The sequence below is a fragment of the Pleurodeles waltl genome, chromosome 4_1 (assembly GCF_031143425.1).
Source record: "Pleurodeles waltl isolate 20211129_DDA chromosome 4_1, aPleWal1.hap1.20221129, whole genome shotgun sequence".
NCBI lineage: Eukaryota > Metazoa > Chordata > Amphibia > Caudata > Salamandridae > Pleurodeles > Pleurodeles waltl.
Genome location: NC_090442.1, coordinates 229,247,444 through 229,264,672, shown reverse-complemented (window position 1 = coordinate 229,264,672; position 17,229 = coordinate 229,247,444). Strand labels below are relative to the sequence as shown.

At 43.3% G+C, this 17,229-nt stretch overlaps 1 protein-coding gene across 2 annotated transcripts in view; it reads left to right on the top strand.

Moving 5' to 3' along the window:
* OVCH1 (ovochymase 1) overlaps positions 1-17,229 on the top strand; it is a 1,177,845-nt gene that overhangs the window by 364,227 nt on the left and 796,389 nt on the right. For both annotated transcript variants that reach the window (XM_069228188.1, XM_069228187.1), the window contains exons 11-12: positions 10,083-10,223; positions 11,100-11,230. In XM_069228188.1, coding sequence (XP_069084289.1) covers positions 10,083-10,223; positions 11,100-11,230 — 272 coding nt within the window. The remainder of the gene's footprint in view (positions 1-10,082; positions 10,224-11,099; positions 11,231-17,229) is intronic.

Below are 17,229 nucleotides of genomic sequence, written 5' to 3'. Positions count from 1 at the left end.
GGGCTTTATTGTATTGTGGACATTCGGTGTACAACTGAAAAACAGATAGATATTAGGCAAGACCCAAAAATGCCTCCTTTTCATGTGGGTACCCTAAACGATATGATAAATCCATAATTAAGAAAACAAATCTGTCCTCTTTGTAAAAAAAATAATAATAATAAACTCAAGGAATTGTTATGCTAGTCTCTCGTAATGCTATTTCTAAATGAGAAAAGGCCTCAGACATTTGAAACTGTAGGCTATGAAGCTGTCCTATGTCAGAATGAAGGAATTAGATGTTTTAGTGATATACTAGTGTCTGGAATGTGGAGGAACCTATGCTTTTATAGCTTTACATAGGCAAGGGCAAGGATCGCTCCCCTAGGGGGCAAATTATATTTAGGCCATTTGGGGCAGATTGGCCTATTTTGATGAGGCCAATCTGCCCCCAAGGGGGGCAGAAACCATTAGACACCAGGGAGTTTTTTTTTGCGTGAATTTCACGCAAGGGGAGCGACCCCTTAGGCAAGGGTCGCTCCCTGGGGGGGGGGGGGGATTATTTTAGGCCATTTCTGCCCCCCTGGGGGGTAGATCAGCCTATTTTGATTCGGCTGATCTGCCCCCAAGGGGGGCAGAAACCACTAGGCACCAGGGATTTTTTTGTTTTTTTGTTTTACAGATGGGGAGCGACCCCTTGGACAAGGGTCGCTCCCCTGGAGGGGCAAAATGTATTTAGGCCATTTCTGCCCGCTTTGGGGGCAGATCGGCCGATTTTAGGTCAATGGCCCCAAGGGGGGCAGAAACCACTAGGCACCAGGGATCTTTTTTTTTGCGCCGTCACGCAAGGGGAGCGACCTTGTAGGCAAGGGTTGCTCCCCGGGGTGGGGTTAGGGGGGGGGCAGAATTATTTTAGGCCATCTCCGCCCCCCCGGGGACAGATTGGCCTATTGGTATTTTTTTTTTTGTTTCTTTTTTTTTTTTTTTTTTTTTTAGAGATGGGGAGCGACCCATCAGGCAAGGGTCGCTCCCCTGGGGGGCAAATTGTATTTCGACCATTTCTGCCCCCCTTGGGGGCAGATTGGTCGATTTTAGGTCAATCTGCCCCAAGGGGGCAGAAACCACTAGGCACCGGGGATTTGTTTTTTGGCGCCAATGTCACGCAGGGGAAGCGACCCCCGTAGGCAAGGGTCGCTCCCAGGGGGGGTGGGGGTTGGGGGGGCAAATTTATTTTAGCCCATTTCTGCCCCCAGGGGGGGCAGAAACCTCTAGGCGCCAGGGCAATTTTTTTTTTTTTTTGTTTGTTTTTTTAGAGATGGGGAGCGACCCATCAGACCAGGGTCGCTCCCCTGGGGGCAAACTGTATTTAGAGCATTTCTGCCCCCCTTGTATTTTGGCGCCAATGTCACGCAGGGGGAGCGATCCCGTAGGCAAGGGTCGCTCCTGGGCAGGGGAGGTTTGGGGGTGTGGGGGGTCAAATTTATTTTAGGGCATTTCCCCCCCCCCCCAGGGCCGGCTGAGCTAGAGGCCAAAATCCACAGGTAGGCACTTTGCAAAAAACACCTCTGTTTTCTGTGAAAAAATATGTTGTGTCCACGTTGTGTTGTGGGCCATTTCCTTTCGTGGGCGCTAGGCCTAACCACACAAGTGAGGTACCATTTTTATGGAGAGACTTAGGGGAACGCTGGGTGGAAGGAAATTTGTGGCTCCTCTCAGATTCCAGAACTTTGTCACCGAAATGAGAGGAAAAAGTGTTTTTTTGGCCAAATTTTGATGTTTGCAAAGGATTCTGGGTAACAGAACCTGGTCAGAGCCCCGCAAATCACCCCATCTTGGATTCCCCTAGGTCTCTAGTTTTCAAAAATGCGCTGGTTTGCTAGGTTTCCTCAGGTGCCGGCTGAGCTAGAGGCCAAAATCCACAGGTAGGCACTGTTTTCTATGAAAAAATGTGATGTGTCCACGTTGTGTTTTGGGCCGTTTCCTGTCGCGGGCGCTAGGCCTACCCACACAAGTGAGGTATCATTTTTATCGGGAGACGTGGGGGAACGCTGGGTGGAAGGAAATTCGTGGCTCCTCTCAGATTCCAGAACTTTCTGCCACAGAAATGTGAGGAACATGTGTTTTTTTAGCCAAATTTTGAGGTTTGCAAAGGATTCTGGGTAACAGAACCTGGTCCGAGCCACACAAGTCACCCCATCTTGGATTCCCCTAGGTCTTTAGTTTTCAGAAATGCACAGGTTTGGTAGGTTTCCCTAGGTGGCGGCTGAGCTACAGGCCAAAATCTACAGGTAGGCACTTTGCAAAAAACACCTCTGTTTTCCTTGAAAAATGTGGCTGTGTCCACATTGCGCTTTGGGGCGTTTCCTGTCGCGGCCCCGCTAGGTCTACCCACACAAGTGAGGTATCATTTTTATCGGGAGACGTGGGGGAACGCTGGGTGGAAGGAAATTTGTGGCTCCTCTCAGATTCCAGAACTTTCTGCCACAGAAATGTGAGGAACATGTGTTTTTTTTTTTTAGCCAAATTTTGAGGTTTGCAAAGGATTCTGGGTAACAGAACCTGGTCTGACCCACACAAGTCACCCCATCTTGGATTCCCCTAGGTCTCTAGTTTTCAGAAAAGCACAAGTTTGGTAGGTTTCCCTAGGTGGCGGCTGAGCTAGAGGCCAAAATCTACAGGTAGTCACTTTGCTAAAAACAGCTCTGTTTTCTGTGATGTGTCCACGTTGTGTTTTGGGGCATATCCTGTCGCGGGCGCTAGGCCTACCCACACAAGTGAGGTTTCATTTTTATTGGCAGACTTGGGGGAACATAGAATAGCAAAACAAGTGTTATTGCCCCTTGTCTTTCTCTACATTTTTTCCTTCCAAATGTAAGACAGTGTGTAAAAAAGACGTCTATTTGAGAAATGCCCTGTAATTCACATGCTAGTATGGGCACCCCGGAATTCAGAGATGTGCAAATAACCACTGCTTCTCAACACCTTATCTTGTGCCCATTTTGGAAATACAAAGGTTTTCTTGATAGCTATTTTTTACTCTTTATATTTCAGCAAATGAATTGCTGTATACCCGGCATAGAATGAAAACCCACTGCAGGGTGCAGGTCATTTATTGGCTCTGGGTACCTAGAGTTCTTGATGAACCTACAAGCCCTATATATCCTCGCAACCAGAAGAGTCCAGCAGACGTAACGGTATATTGCTTTCGAAAATCTGACATTGCAGGAAAAAGTTACAGAGTAAAACTTAGAGAAAAATTTGTGTTTTTCACCTCAATTTCAATATTTTTCTTTTTCAGTTGTTGTTTTCTGTAGGAAACCCTTGTAGGATCTACACAAATTACCCCTTGCTGAATTCAGACTTTTGTCTACTTTTCAGAAATGTTGCGGTTTCTGGGATCCAGCGTTGGTTTCATGCCCATTTCTGTCACTGACTGGAAGGAGGCTGAAAGCACAAAAAATCATAAAAATGGGGTATGTCCCAGTAAAATGCCAAAATTGTGTTGAAAAATTGGGTTTTCTGATTCAAGTCTGCCTGTTCCTGAAAGCTGGGTAGCTGGTGATTTTATCACCGCAAACCCTTTGTTGATGCCCTTTTCAGGGAAAAAACCACAAGCCTTCTTCTGCAGCCCATTTTTCATTTTTTTTTGAAAAAAACGAAATTTTCACTGTTTTTTGGCTAATTGCTTGGCCTCCTTCTGGAGAACCCACAAAGTCTGGGTACCTCTAGAATCCCTAGGATGTTGGAAAAAAAGGACGCAAATTTGGCGTGAGTAGCTTATGTGAACAAAAAGTTATGAGGGCCTAAGCGCGAACTGCTCCAAATAGCCAAAAAAAGGCTCGGCACAGGAGGGGAAAAAGGCCTGGCAGCGAAGGGGTTAATATCTTCACCAATGCAATTATATCATGTGCCCCTATCCCTAAATTATTGAAAGGGGCCGAAATTAAACCCATCTTCAAATGGGGCTTTAGGCAAGAACTGGGCAATTATCACCCAATATCTTTGACAATATTAAAAAAATAAACAGTAAACAACTTTTGGGAAAAAATTGGGAACGGATTAGCTCCAATAATGCCCTATCTTCAAACCAGCTTAATTCCCAAAACTAGTACTGTGGACCATATCTTTTGTTTTTTGACCTTCAAATGGAAAGTTGTTGCTCTGGAATGGGGGCCACTGTTTGCCACCCTTGTCTATTTTCATGCAGTGTTTGATCTTGCCCCAAGAGCAAAACTTTCAGATGTCCTCACGGAAATCGGGGTTATTGAGGCTGATTTGGGATTTGTGTACTGATAGTTTTCCCAGAGTCAGTTTGGGTCTGGGAGAAAACCACAGAACTTTCCAATAGGATACGGTGGCCAGCAAGGGTGCTCCCACATTATTTCCCTTATCTATCAATGAATGTGTATCCTATCTAACAAATTGTGTGAATGATGCACCCGAAATTGCTGAATCCAAAATACTTGTCTATTTGCAGATGACTCAATTCTATCTAAAACTGCTGTAGGTCTCGGTGCCCTTTTGGGGATGTTTAATCAATTTTGTAAAGATCACAGCCTTCAAATAAACAACTCAAAACATAATATATAATCTGCTCATATAGCAAGAAAACTAAAGTGAAAGTGGCCGTAGATGGAGATAAACTAGGTAGGGTAGCAGAATTAAACTATTTTGGGGTGAGATTGTCGGTCTCTACTAGCTGGTCAGCACAGTTATGGGAAAAGCTCTGTCCCTCCCCTCAAGCAAAAGCTGGGTCTATTGTTAGAGGTGCAAATAAAGCCACTTCCTACCCTATCTCACGACACTGGGAATATATAGAGCCCAAGTATGTGTTGCTGCTCTCTATGGTTCAGAGTTCTGGGGCTATTGCAATCTTGATGTGCTAGATAAAGGTGAAAATTCTTTATTAAGATCCCTACTAAAATTACCTAAAGGCACACCACTCAAACCTTTAAGGTTTGACTTAAATCTTAGGCAAGTTTCAGACATGGCCAGTTTATGTGCCCTATAGAGTGCCTTTTTGAAATTTTAGCCCAAGTTGCACGGCTTATCCTTGCCCAGCATAAAATAGGCTTGAGGTGGGCTCTTAGGGTTCCGTGGATGGCTCATCTGAAATCATGGATGGTTAAGTTTGGACTGCCTCTCTTCTGGCTTCAGCCAACATCAATGACGAGTACCTATAGAGGCCACATTAAAGATCATTACTGGAACGTTGCCATTGGCTCTAAAATTTCTCCTGTTCCCCCGGGCAGGCTATTGGGCCAATGTCTTTAAAATGTGGTTCTTATTAAGATTTTATGGACTATATGATTGACCATGTCGCTTTACATTAAATTCAGAATTGGGATTTGACCAACTGCTTCCTTTACTTCCTCTTGGAGGGGTAATGTCAACCCCTCCAATTTTTGCCCCATGTGCTGCTAGGCAGTGATAAGATGAGCACCTGTTTTCTTGTTGGTGAATACACCCAACAGCAAGCACACTGTTTTATCACTCAGTGCTGTCTTCTTGGCCTGACCACAGGCATAATGCCTTGAGAATATATAAGGTAGATACTAGGGGTTGTTTATTTGGTTGCCAGCTTTTTTAACTTCTATATGGCACCTTAGGAAAAGAAGTAACAAAACCCCAATTCACCATGCACTTTAAGTTCAATTAGCTGTAAGGCCCCTTTTAGTGTTTTTTTTATTTTATCTATATATATATTTGTTTGCTAACCAATAAATTTTTGTTTTGTGTAAATAACATGTCACAATTACAGATCCGTTATGAACAAGCATAACCCACCCCGGTCCATACATATACCTTATAATACACACATCTCATGCAAAGCATAAGTAGTATCTCTATAGTCCGAAAACTCATTCCTGTAATATTACGTTTTGTCCAATCCAACATCTCACCATTTAGAGGAGATCCAAATTTTGCTTGGAGTGTCACACACTGTTTGCATATGTACTACCAAAGAAATTTTTGAATGCAGATTAACCATTTTTTTCAAGCTGTCACACAGACCTAATACCACCATGACCACAGCAACCCCTATACACCTGTTTACCTGTGCATCAGACCGTAGGCTTAAACTCCTTGAAGTCAGACTTGCTTCTAGCATGGTCCTGTCCTTCGTCACTACACCTCCCATGGCCCTGTACACTGAGGTCATGGAATGCAAACAGCCTACTTAACCGAGGCAGTCCTGCGCTATGCTCAGGGGCTCCTTCCATCCATCTTAATGCTGCAGGAGACCCATCTGCTGGGCACATCCTGTCCATTCTTGCGGATTATGGTTTTGATCATGTATGTCATGCTGTCTTTACACAAGGAGCCCATGGAGTGGCAATACTTCTGTGTCGCTCTTTCCCCTAGTGATGACTGGATCCTTGGTTGACCCTCAAGGCAGTTTCCTCGCCTTGACGGGTATATTGGAGGGCCGTCCCCTGAATATTCTGTTTATGTGCCTTCCACTCTTCTGTAGAAAATCTGCAAACAAATTGAGGGTGGATCCATTAATAGACCACCCTCATTCTTTGAATAAGAATGGTATGGGAGACGGTATCAAAAGGGGCACTGAGATCCAGCAAAACCAATGCTGCTGAGCAACCACGATCCAATATGGCCTGGAGTTTTTGTGTAGCTGCCAGTAATGTAGTCTGTGCTGCTTCCTAGCCTGAACCCTGTTTCAGTGAGATGAAGAATTGACTTATTTTCCAGGAAGCTCGAGAAATGCTTATTGACACGCTTCTCCAAATTTGACTAGCTCTCCGAAGTATGGAGATCACCTGATAGTCTGTCAAAAACAGTTCAGCTGATGGCTTCTTAAGTGGAAGATGGACTATGGCATGTTTCCAAGTTGGAGCATTGCCGCTAACTAAGCAGCTGTTACATATTCTAAGTGGAGATGGTAGGATGTATTACCTGCTTTTAGTAGAACATCTGGTGAAGCTGGGTCTTGAATTTGTAGAGGCTAGGATACCTTCAATATCTTCAGTATTTAAGGTAGGTAGTGAGTGTAAATGGACTGTAGTTGGAGGGTCTTTTGGACTAGTTTGGGTTGGGCTCCAGTCATTGGCAGAGAACATAGAATGTTTTATTTTGTTAGTGAGGGCATTAGCAAATATGTTGCACCGGTCTGTTAGGGGAGGGCCAGCTGACATCTTCATAATTATTTTCAATTCAGGTGCTAAAATGAGAAATTATGGCCTGAATTTTTTTGGAGTGTCATACCATTTCCTCCAAATTCTCCTTTTTATTTGCCTCTAAGTTTGGAAAGCTCAGGTGTGTACCATGGGGCCCGACTGGTAGTATGCTTTGATTTTTGAAGTTTGCATGGAATCAAGGCAGGCCAGTGCACAACAAGCCAGGGCTGTAGGCAGCAAAAGAAAGCTGCTGTTTCAGGCCTCTTGTGCACTGGAGGCCTGAAACAGCAGCTTTCACTGCATATAGCCCTCCTGAATGCGCCCATCTTGGAAGCACTAGGCAGGGTCGGGCTTGGTTGACCAGCCCCAACCCTTAGCTCTTCCCAGATGGGTGCATTCAGGAGGACTCCGCAGGACACAGAACTCTGGCTTCGAGGAATTCCATGGAGTTCTTTTTTCAACTCTGTGGAATTCCACGAAGCCGAACTCTGTTTACTCTGTCCAGGTCTCATAACAAGGTAAAGTTGACTTTCTTCAGGCTAGTTCTGGCAGTACCAGTACAAACTGTGTTGTAGGGTATGGGGGACGATAAATGAGGATATCGGCAAATGTGAAGACTTTCACTATCCTTACTATCCATGGGAGCACAGGTACACTTAAAATTGTTTTTGAAGATAATGGGTACTCCACCACCCCTTCTATCGTTTCTGTCATTCCTTGTGATGAAATACCCTAGGGCAAGGTACATGACGATGTCTGGGGTTGAATCCTTGCTAAGCAAAGATTTGTGAGAAAGCAGGCATTTGACCTCTTCTCTTCTAAGAGGACATATATTTTTAGTTTTTATGTTTAGGAAGAGTTCTGCTAACCTAAAATTACAGCTTTATTCAGAAGAAGCAGCAAGTGAGGAAGTGGCTCTGAGCATGGCCACAGTAAACAGATTGCCAAGATAAAAATGTCCCTTGCCCTCACCCTCCACACAATTCTAAAAGTCAATAAAAGTGTTATAAAATATTTAGGAACCACTCATAACTCTCAATAGCAGCAGACTGGTGGTTAGATAGAAGCACCTTTCATTGCATCCATGTCCCAGAGAGGCTTATGTCATGGGGCTGGACTGAGGAGCACTAACTACTAGACTGCTAACCTAGAATGGCAGCTCTAGTCAGAAGAAGCAGCAGGTGTAAACAGATACACAAGATAAAAATAGCCACTGCCGTCCACACAATTCTAAAAGTCAATAAAAGCTTTATATACTATTTAGGAATTACTCAAAACTCTCTAAAGCAGCAGAACAGGTGGTAAGATTACCGCTGTCTCTCCCCTCGCCCATGCCCTGGATTGGCTTGTGTAGTGGGGCCCAACTGAAGTGCCCTTGCCACTTTTTAAAAGTGGGTATTTTCTTTACTTAAACTATTCTGTGCCTTCTGCTTGACTCCAATACACATCTGGGGATTGTGACAGCTGGACTTTGTACAACCCCCCCCCCCCACCCACAAAGGGCTGCTTACCCCCTTCTGATAGTCTAGAGCCAGTACTGTGAGTAAAGGGCCTCTGTGCAACTCCATTTTTTTTTTTAATCTCCCCCACTTCAAAGACCCAAGTAGGTATTAGTACTGGGTCTCTGACCCCACCTAATCATTACACTTCTGGACCTGTGAAGAGTCTGCCAGGAAGAAGACAGCTGTGTTGCATAAAGGACTGCTACTCTGCTGTGTCCCTGACTTTCTTGACTCTTGCCTTACTGAGCTTGCCTGCTGTTCCCCTCCCTGGGTGAGGACTGGATCTGTATCACTTGAAGCCAGAGTGACTCCAAGGGCTTGCTGGCTTGCCTCCTGTTTGAAGTCTCGGCTTCCACCAGTTCTGTTACAGCCTCTAGACTCTGCCAACTGTGAGTCCTCCCCTGTCAAGTGGTACCTACCCAGTCCTAAGCCTTGGAAGTGGGTTTTTCTGGCTCCTTCAAAGAACCATCCACTGACCTTGCTGTGCCGATCTGAACTGACTCGTCGCCCATCCCTGCCAACACTTCACTACAGCATTGCCGCTGCTTTGAGGATCAAGGAACACAGCATTGCTGTTGACAACAGTGCACTGCTGCTGTGAGAAACTGAGCACCACTTTGACTGCATGACCCATCATCCTCTCTGCGTGGCCTAAAATCACATTGCCTTCATCCTATGGATCAATGCCAATACTTCACTGCTTGCTTCAGCGTGGACTCGGAACCAACACATTGACCATGGTTGTGCAGATCAGAACTGACGCATCTCAAGGATCAAGGTGCTTTTGCTCAGTGGGCCTTGCGTGGGTCTTGTAGCTGGCCTGTGCTCCATCTCAGTCAGCCTGAACTTCTGTTTGGCCCGGTCTAGCATGATCAGATAGCCCCGGTTGGCACTGTCTGCTTTTAAGCAGTATAGTTTAATTTATTCCTTACAAATTCATAACTTGGGTTCTACTTATTGAATTTTTGCTTTGGCCTTGTTTTGTTCCTAAAAATATACTTTATTTTTCTAACGTAGTGTGGAGTGTTTTTGTGGTGTCTTCACCATGTCACTGTTATTGCTTGTGTGTTGCACAAATAATTTACACATTGCTTCTTAAATTCGTCCTGACTGCTGAGTGCCAAGATACCAGGGAGTAAGCACATGATAATTTAGAGAGTGTGTACTAAGATTAGGATTTTCCTCTCTTCTTGGAAAAGATGCATACCTCTGCCAACTAGAGGCTCAAATTTTAGCATCACGTTTGTTGCTGAATTGGTAGAGGATCGCTAGATATGCATTAAGGCACTAGACAAGTGAATGCAGAGAAGGGGTGAATGCAACACTTGACTTAATTAGCACTGCTTTTCACAACATGATAGTCAACCTACATGTGTTGAGTAGAAGAGCCTCATGGTGTGGGGTGAACGCTGAGCCAGTGATTACTTTAATCCATGAATAATTAAATTGTTTATTTTCTCTTCAGATAAAGTGTGCGGTGCAAATCTGCCATCTCCTCTTTTGGTACATTCAAATAAGGCCAGTGTGAAGTTTGTCTCGGATTATAGCTCCACTGCCACAGGATTTGAACTGAACTTCACAGAGGTGGCCGTGGATGGCCGAGAAGGTAAATGTGTGTATATATATGCCACCTTCGTTCTTTTTTAATACTTATATTTAACACTTTGAAACTTAATTTAGCATAAACCACCACGCCAAACATAAGACAGTAATATTTTTGTCAAAATAAGCAATGGAACATCCAGTATCAAGGGGGGTGCTGTGTTCTTGTTATTCAAACCATTGAATAAACTAGTTGACTGCACAGCCTCTGCTGTCCATTTCCATGTATTCATTAGCCTTAACCACATCGTTCTTGTGACTAGATGCTCCCAAAAGCTACTAGATTGTTAAATCATAGTGAATATAATCAATGTCCTGGTTTCTTTATATGTTGGCATATATTGCTGGCCTGCCAAGTTTGCTTGAAGCTGAAGTACATGGTGATCCGTGCTGTACCTAGGATCACAGTGAGGTTGTGTAAAACCTGGAATTAGAATGGTGGTGTCTCTGCAACGGCCAGTGCCTTCAACATTAAACTACATCCTTGCCACTGTAGTTTACTCAATTGGGCGCATGGTGAAAGAAAAAGCTGACGTTGCATACTGACCATGCTTACCTGTAGCAGAGTGCATGAAAAGCCATGTTCATGTCAACACTCCACGTTGGATGACATCTGAGATGTGATGTTGTTTTGATCGCCTAGTGAATGCACTGATTCAGGCCACGTGCTATAAAGAGAAGGACATTTTTTTCAAAAGAATGCCAGCACTTTCTTGGTGTAGCCATTACAACCTCTACGTCGATCCAGTAAATCATAGGTTCTCCCACCTGTTTTCGTAAAACTGGATAAAGCACATGTGGAATAGGTTTATATGGGAGAGATACACAATTGTAAATAGAAATAAAAATTGAGCTACAAAAATGTCTTCTATTTCGACAGATTCTGGCTGTGGAAGTTTTGCTCAGCTGACGGAACCTGGAATAATTGATACTATTAATTACCCTGGTGTCTACACTGCACTTACAGAATGCAACTGGTTAATTCAGGCACCTTCGGAGCACGTTGTACAGGTAAAATTAATATGTAATCCACTGTTTTGGTGACAAGCAGCATAAGAAAGAGCTGGTGCCCCGTATAGCTCTGTCAATCATTTAAAAAACAAAATGCTTGGTTTGTCTTCTATCCTTGACTAGGGGGTAAAATGGGATATAGTCACGGAAAACCCTTAGCGACCATATATTGGTCAGGGTTGTGCTATGCCTGGCTGCATGGTCCTGCTCCACGGAATCCTAGTGTTTTTTTTTTTTCCCCCCAGTTTGTCAGGGCAACATTTGCTGTAAAGTTCCTGGAAGCATCATTGGGATTTCATGATTTGAAACCTGGTGCCAAGCTCTTCCTATTGGAGGTGAGGATACTTTCACTGAATGATATAAGCTCATGCAGAAATTAGATCTCGTTTTGTGGAATGGTTTTAGGGCTTAGAAGGAGTAAGGAATTTTATTCTACAGACCAGTCATACCTTTGTAGTGTAGATTTAAAAAGGAAGACTCGAAGTAGAAGACTTCTTGGCTAACCACTGGACAACGTTCTTGAGTACAATGTGTCTGTAGTTTACATATCTGGATGTTAAATGCTCATATGGATTCTTTCAAGGTTATCATGGAGAAATAGTTGAAGTGCAGGAAAGATAAGCAGAAGATGAGGGATGCCCTTTTCGAGACATTTCTTTTAGAGTCAACAATATTACAAAAGAGTAGACATCTACTACAGGTAGATTGAGAATGTGACAGAGCATCCGCCCACAGGTTAGCCTAAGGATTGCAGTTTTGTTGGACTCTGCAGCACTGTTAAGAGTACAGATGAATTGTAATTGGAAGAAGGGTGGTTTAGGATAGATCATTTGATCTTACCTGAAAGGGTGCAGAAGAGTTTGCTGGTTGGTGTGCAAAAATAAATTCGGGAGCTTCATTACCAAGCACAAGTTAAGGATGGCAACCTAATGGCCTTATAGGATGGTGGTGAATAACTTTGTAGGGTGTAATTATACTGACATGCAGGTTTGGGAGTTTCCTTTGGAGCAAGAGGTATTAATTAAAATGTTAAAGGCGTTGTGAAGGAATATACGACAGAACAACGAATGCTGAAAACCACGTATGCCTGAACAACGTGGTTGGAACAATGACCACATTACCACAAATGATTTTTTGTTGTAAAGGCATGCGTGGAAAGGCATGCATGGTTCCAGCATGCAAACCCCTTCAACAATCCTACCTTGCCCCCCCTTACCCTGCCCCTAAAACTATCCTATCCTGACCCCCCCACCACTGCCCCTAAAAAACAATCCTACCCTGACCCCCCACCCCCCTAAAACTACCCGACCCCCGCCCTTAAACTTCCCTCACCACACCCCTAAAAAAATAAAACTACCAGACCCCCCACCCCTAAAAAACGAAAACTACTCGACCCCGCACCCCACCACTAAAGTAAAACTATCCCTCAACCCTACCTCAGCCACACTTACCTGACCGCATCCTCTCCCGATCCAGAGTCTGTTTTCCTCTCCCTTAATTGCGCATGTTCGTTGTTCAGGACATGGGTGGTTAAGGCAGAGAAAAAGTAATTCTTGAAAGTGCTGTTCCACTTTCGTGGACAACACACCTCGTCGTTCAGGAGTCATTTAGGCTGTTTCCCCATTGTGAAGTGTAGGCTCTGCAAAGACCAACAGTCATTGGAAGAAAAAATTAGAAATCTTACTGAATTGTATAATTGACCAAACAGTCTGATGGAGGACCTAGAGCTTGTGAAGCTCCACTTGAAAATGTATGCAGCGGAGAGCGCCTGATGGCAACAATATGATGAAGGGGGGGGAATAAGCGGAGTGGCTTCCCAGCATCAGATTCCCAACCGGCCGTTCCTACCATACGGGGTGATGGTGGTTAGATTAAAGCCACATCCCTTAGACACAGACCATTTTGCATCCTCTTATGTCTTTATTTACCTAATAGTGGCCGTTGTCAAGTAAGGAAATCAATGGTTCTTGAGGCCCCTATGGCTTCCCTCTTTGTTGAATAAGACTTGTTTACTTTGTGTTATAAAGATTCTGAGGCTCTCTTTGCTTATCCAACATGTAAGTGACGAAGGGGAGAGGGATTTCCCAGTGAGCTTTAAGGTAGAGAAACCCTTACTAGTTCAACTGATTGAACAGGTACCTAGAGAAGCTTGAGAGCTCTGGCTACCTCAGAGCTGTATCCAGTAAGGAATAACCCTTTTACTTAAATACAAAGATTCACTTGAGTGATCTAGTTACTAGCCCACTTTTTTCATAACACAAACTTAAAGACCCTAGCAAAAATATGGTCCAAGCATCTTTTTAGAGAGATCAGAGTTTATCTGCAAGTTGTGCCAAAACCATCATCTAATAATCCGTGAACCCTTGAACATCTCCATTGGCAGACGAATGACAAACCGCAAGAAGTCCTGGCTCTTTCCGCAGACTAGGACAAAGCATCTGACTTGGTGGCATGGCAGTACCTCTTGAACATTCTAAGTAAAATGGGACTGACCGATTTTATATACATAGTTTGCCTTTTCCATGATTCCCCTGCAGCATGTCTACAGTTTAGTATTTGTGTCCATGTTAGGCTGGGTCACAGTGCTTAGTTTAAACTCCTATTGGCTGCTATTCCACACTCCCCTGACATCCAAGATAGCTATACTGGAATGGGAGCTATTCATACATTCCTGTGTGTGGATGATATACTCATACCTAGAATATCTATACCCACACAGTCACGCAAATTATTCTCAATTTCTGGACTCTTCATTTATGGACTCCTGAGCCAGTCAAGTTGTGTACAAATTACTCTCACTAGAAGGAAACTCTGCTCTAATCATTTACAGCCTGTGGTAACACAAGTACAGCATATTTTGGTGATTTTCTGCTGGAGGGTCAGCACATTGGGTAAACACACACTTTCACACTTCCTCAGGATCATAAGACAACATCTCACCATCACCCACCTGACACTAGCAGACTGTCTTGCTGCATTCTTTGTTGAGCAGTCTTAACAAAGCACAAACTTCAGGGCAGGATATCTCCCTATAGTTTAGAGGTGGTTGCCTTCACACACTAGCTGATCCACCTTGTGTCTATTTGGCGTGTTGTGGGTCTGCTACATGAGCTTCTCTGCTCTGCATCTTCTCAGTGCATTCCAGGGCCACTATATGCTCCTCACCTCACTCCTTTTGGAATGTCAATTCTCCCCAGAGTGCGGGTTCAGCTATTGCCCTTTTATTTCCTATTACCTGAGCTCTGGTATAGGCGACACAGTTACAGGTGGCAAAACTTTTGCTGCTAGGTGGTAAAGATGCTCCATGATTGCTTTCTCTCCCATGATTTCAGTTCAGATGCAGGATTGGCTGCCCTACCTTAGCCGTGCTCTTGGACGACAAGTTTTCCTATGTTTATCTGGCTTTTGGATAATTATGCTCTGCGTTTTTGGCACTATCGTCATTCAAATACTTTGTGGGAGCATTTTTCATAATATCAGCAGTGATTCCATTTTCTGATATTTTCTATACAATTTTCATATTGTCTCCAACATGCCAAGTGCTAGTTGACCAGTATCTACTTTTACTGAAGCCTGGAACTCCACGCATGAAGTGGCAACAATGGTACACAATGTTTGAGAGTTATTTACTGGCCATTGGTGGTCTGTAGTGTGCTGCTGTGAGGAAAAGATCTATGCTCTATAATTGTTTCAGCATGAAGGGCTTACCAACCTCAAATCATCCCTTTGTCATCTGCTGAGGTGATATTTTTACAGAAGCCTTACAAATTACAGAACCATATTAGGGATGGTCCCAGTGTGATTGTTGAAAGACTGGTTTTTCACTCACAAGCAATTTCTATCAACAGTTTCTCAGCAGAACTAATGTTTGTTCTACATGCATGTGCATTGATCCACACAATCAATATTTCAGAGAAGGACACACAAGGTTTTGTGTTTTAAGAACCCTACATTAGATGACTTTTGAGATGGCAAGATAAATGTCTGTTTTGGCATCAAAGGAGCTTGGAAAGTCCACACAGATATCTGAACATGTGAATGTGGTATTCTTTAAACCTAAAGCATCATTGAATACTGTAGAAGTATTTAGGGAACCTAAATTTCTGGTGCGGTTTGTTATATATGTGGGTATAAAGGCCATCTTGCTAACTCTAGTAATGTCCTGCAATAGGGAAAACATGTATGAGATGTAGAAAAAAGGACAGGATGACTCACTCTGTCAAGATCCAAGATGTTGATCAAAAGAGCAGAGTGGTGTTGTCAGTCAACATTGGTGTTGTCCGTCTACATGTTATCTGGGGACACGGTTGAGAAAGTGAAATCCTGTTTGGAAGATAAAAACTGGTAATGTGTAATGGTTGATGCGCTGAACTCTGGTTTACCTATCACTGTTCTGTCTGTTATGTTGTATGCACAGAATTGGCACACAGTAGTTAGACATTCATACTGTGGCTTTCAGAGGACAAGGGATCAACATGATGGTTTTTTTTTTGTGAAGATGTGTACAAGGATAGCTTCACACGCTCTAAAGTATATGTAGCAAAGACAGGTTGTAACATTCTAGGGTGGAGGTATCAAGACAAATTTGGTATGATTCTGGGGCCAGGAAATGAGCACCCAGTATCCCTAGTTGATATGAATGATGTGCAAATGACCTAGTTACTAGAAGTGTTGAATTAACATAGGGCCATTTTTTAAGACAGACTAGGAGTTTTAAAGGTATTTCAGCGCAAGATTGTCCTGAAACCGAATTCTGTTCCAGTGGTACACAAGGTTTGTAACATGCCTTTGAGTATTAGAGACAGGTTAAAGGAACATTTGGATAAGTTATGTAAGGAAGGGTTTATTGAGCAAGTGGACCTTTCACAGTGGGTTTTGCCAATAGTCACTGTGAGATCCAGTGAACATAGGCTCTGGGCCTCTAAATAAGAACATTCCAATGGATTGTTTCCCCTTGCCTGAAACTGAAGATATGTTGTTGCTGTTGGTGGAAACTAGAGGTTTTTTCTTCCCTCAACCTTATAGCTGCTTATCACCAGTTTGAGCTTAGTGAAGTTTCTTGGTCCCTCGTTGCTTTTAACTCCCCATTTTGTGATTTGATTCCTACGCGTTACATGTAGCCTACGCTCTGTTGCGTTGGTTTTTCAAAAACTGATGTCCACTCCTTGTTAAATGAGAGAGGCGTGTTAGCTTATCAAGTTGGTACATACTCATTTACAGAAACGTCAACATTCATTGCATTCTGGAAGATCACAGGATCACAGTGAAGAGAAAAAAATGTAGATTTATGGTGGAGGAAGTTAAATGTTTTCTATCCAGGGAATTGCACCCGAGGAAGATCTCATTCAGGCAATCCACAGGTGCCCCTCCCCTACTGACAAAGACCAATTAAGATAATGCCTAGGTCTGTGAGTACTATTCACATTTTGTAGAGAATTTCACACTGCATACCGAATCTTCAAGGCATTTGTTGAGTGAGACTATTTTAGAGCAAAACAAATTGAGTCCTTTGCTGAATTAGTTTGTTTTAAGCAAGACACCAGCCCTTCAAACATTCAGGGATGAGAACCGTCCATAGTGACGATCAGTGCTTGTGGGTTGTGTATTGGCACTGTGCTAAGCCAGGTGGTCGAAGGGAAAGGAAAAGAAAACACAATTTTATTTAGCCTCCAGGCGGTTATCAACAGTTGGAAAAAAAAGTTACGTCAAATAGTCTTTTTTTGAGGTACACATCATTTTGCTACATATCTGTGGGGAAGAGCATTTTCAGTGGTCACTGATCACAAACCGCTTGTGTATCCCTTTAAAAAAAAAAAAAAAAAACAGTTGGGAAAAGATAGTCCGAGGTTACTTAGATGACTTTCCAAGACACATACATTTTATCTTATGGTGGAGCATATTTTTGTAAGGGAAAAACTGTAGTACTGATTTTCTATCCAGATGCCCATCAGACTCCGCTCAGGAATGTGATGTGATTAGTGAAGAGGAACATGGGAATG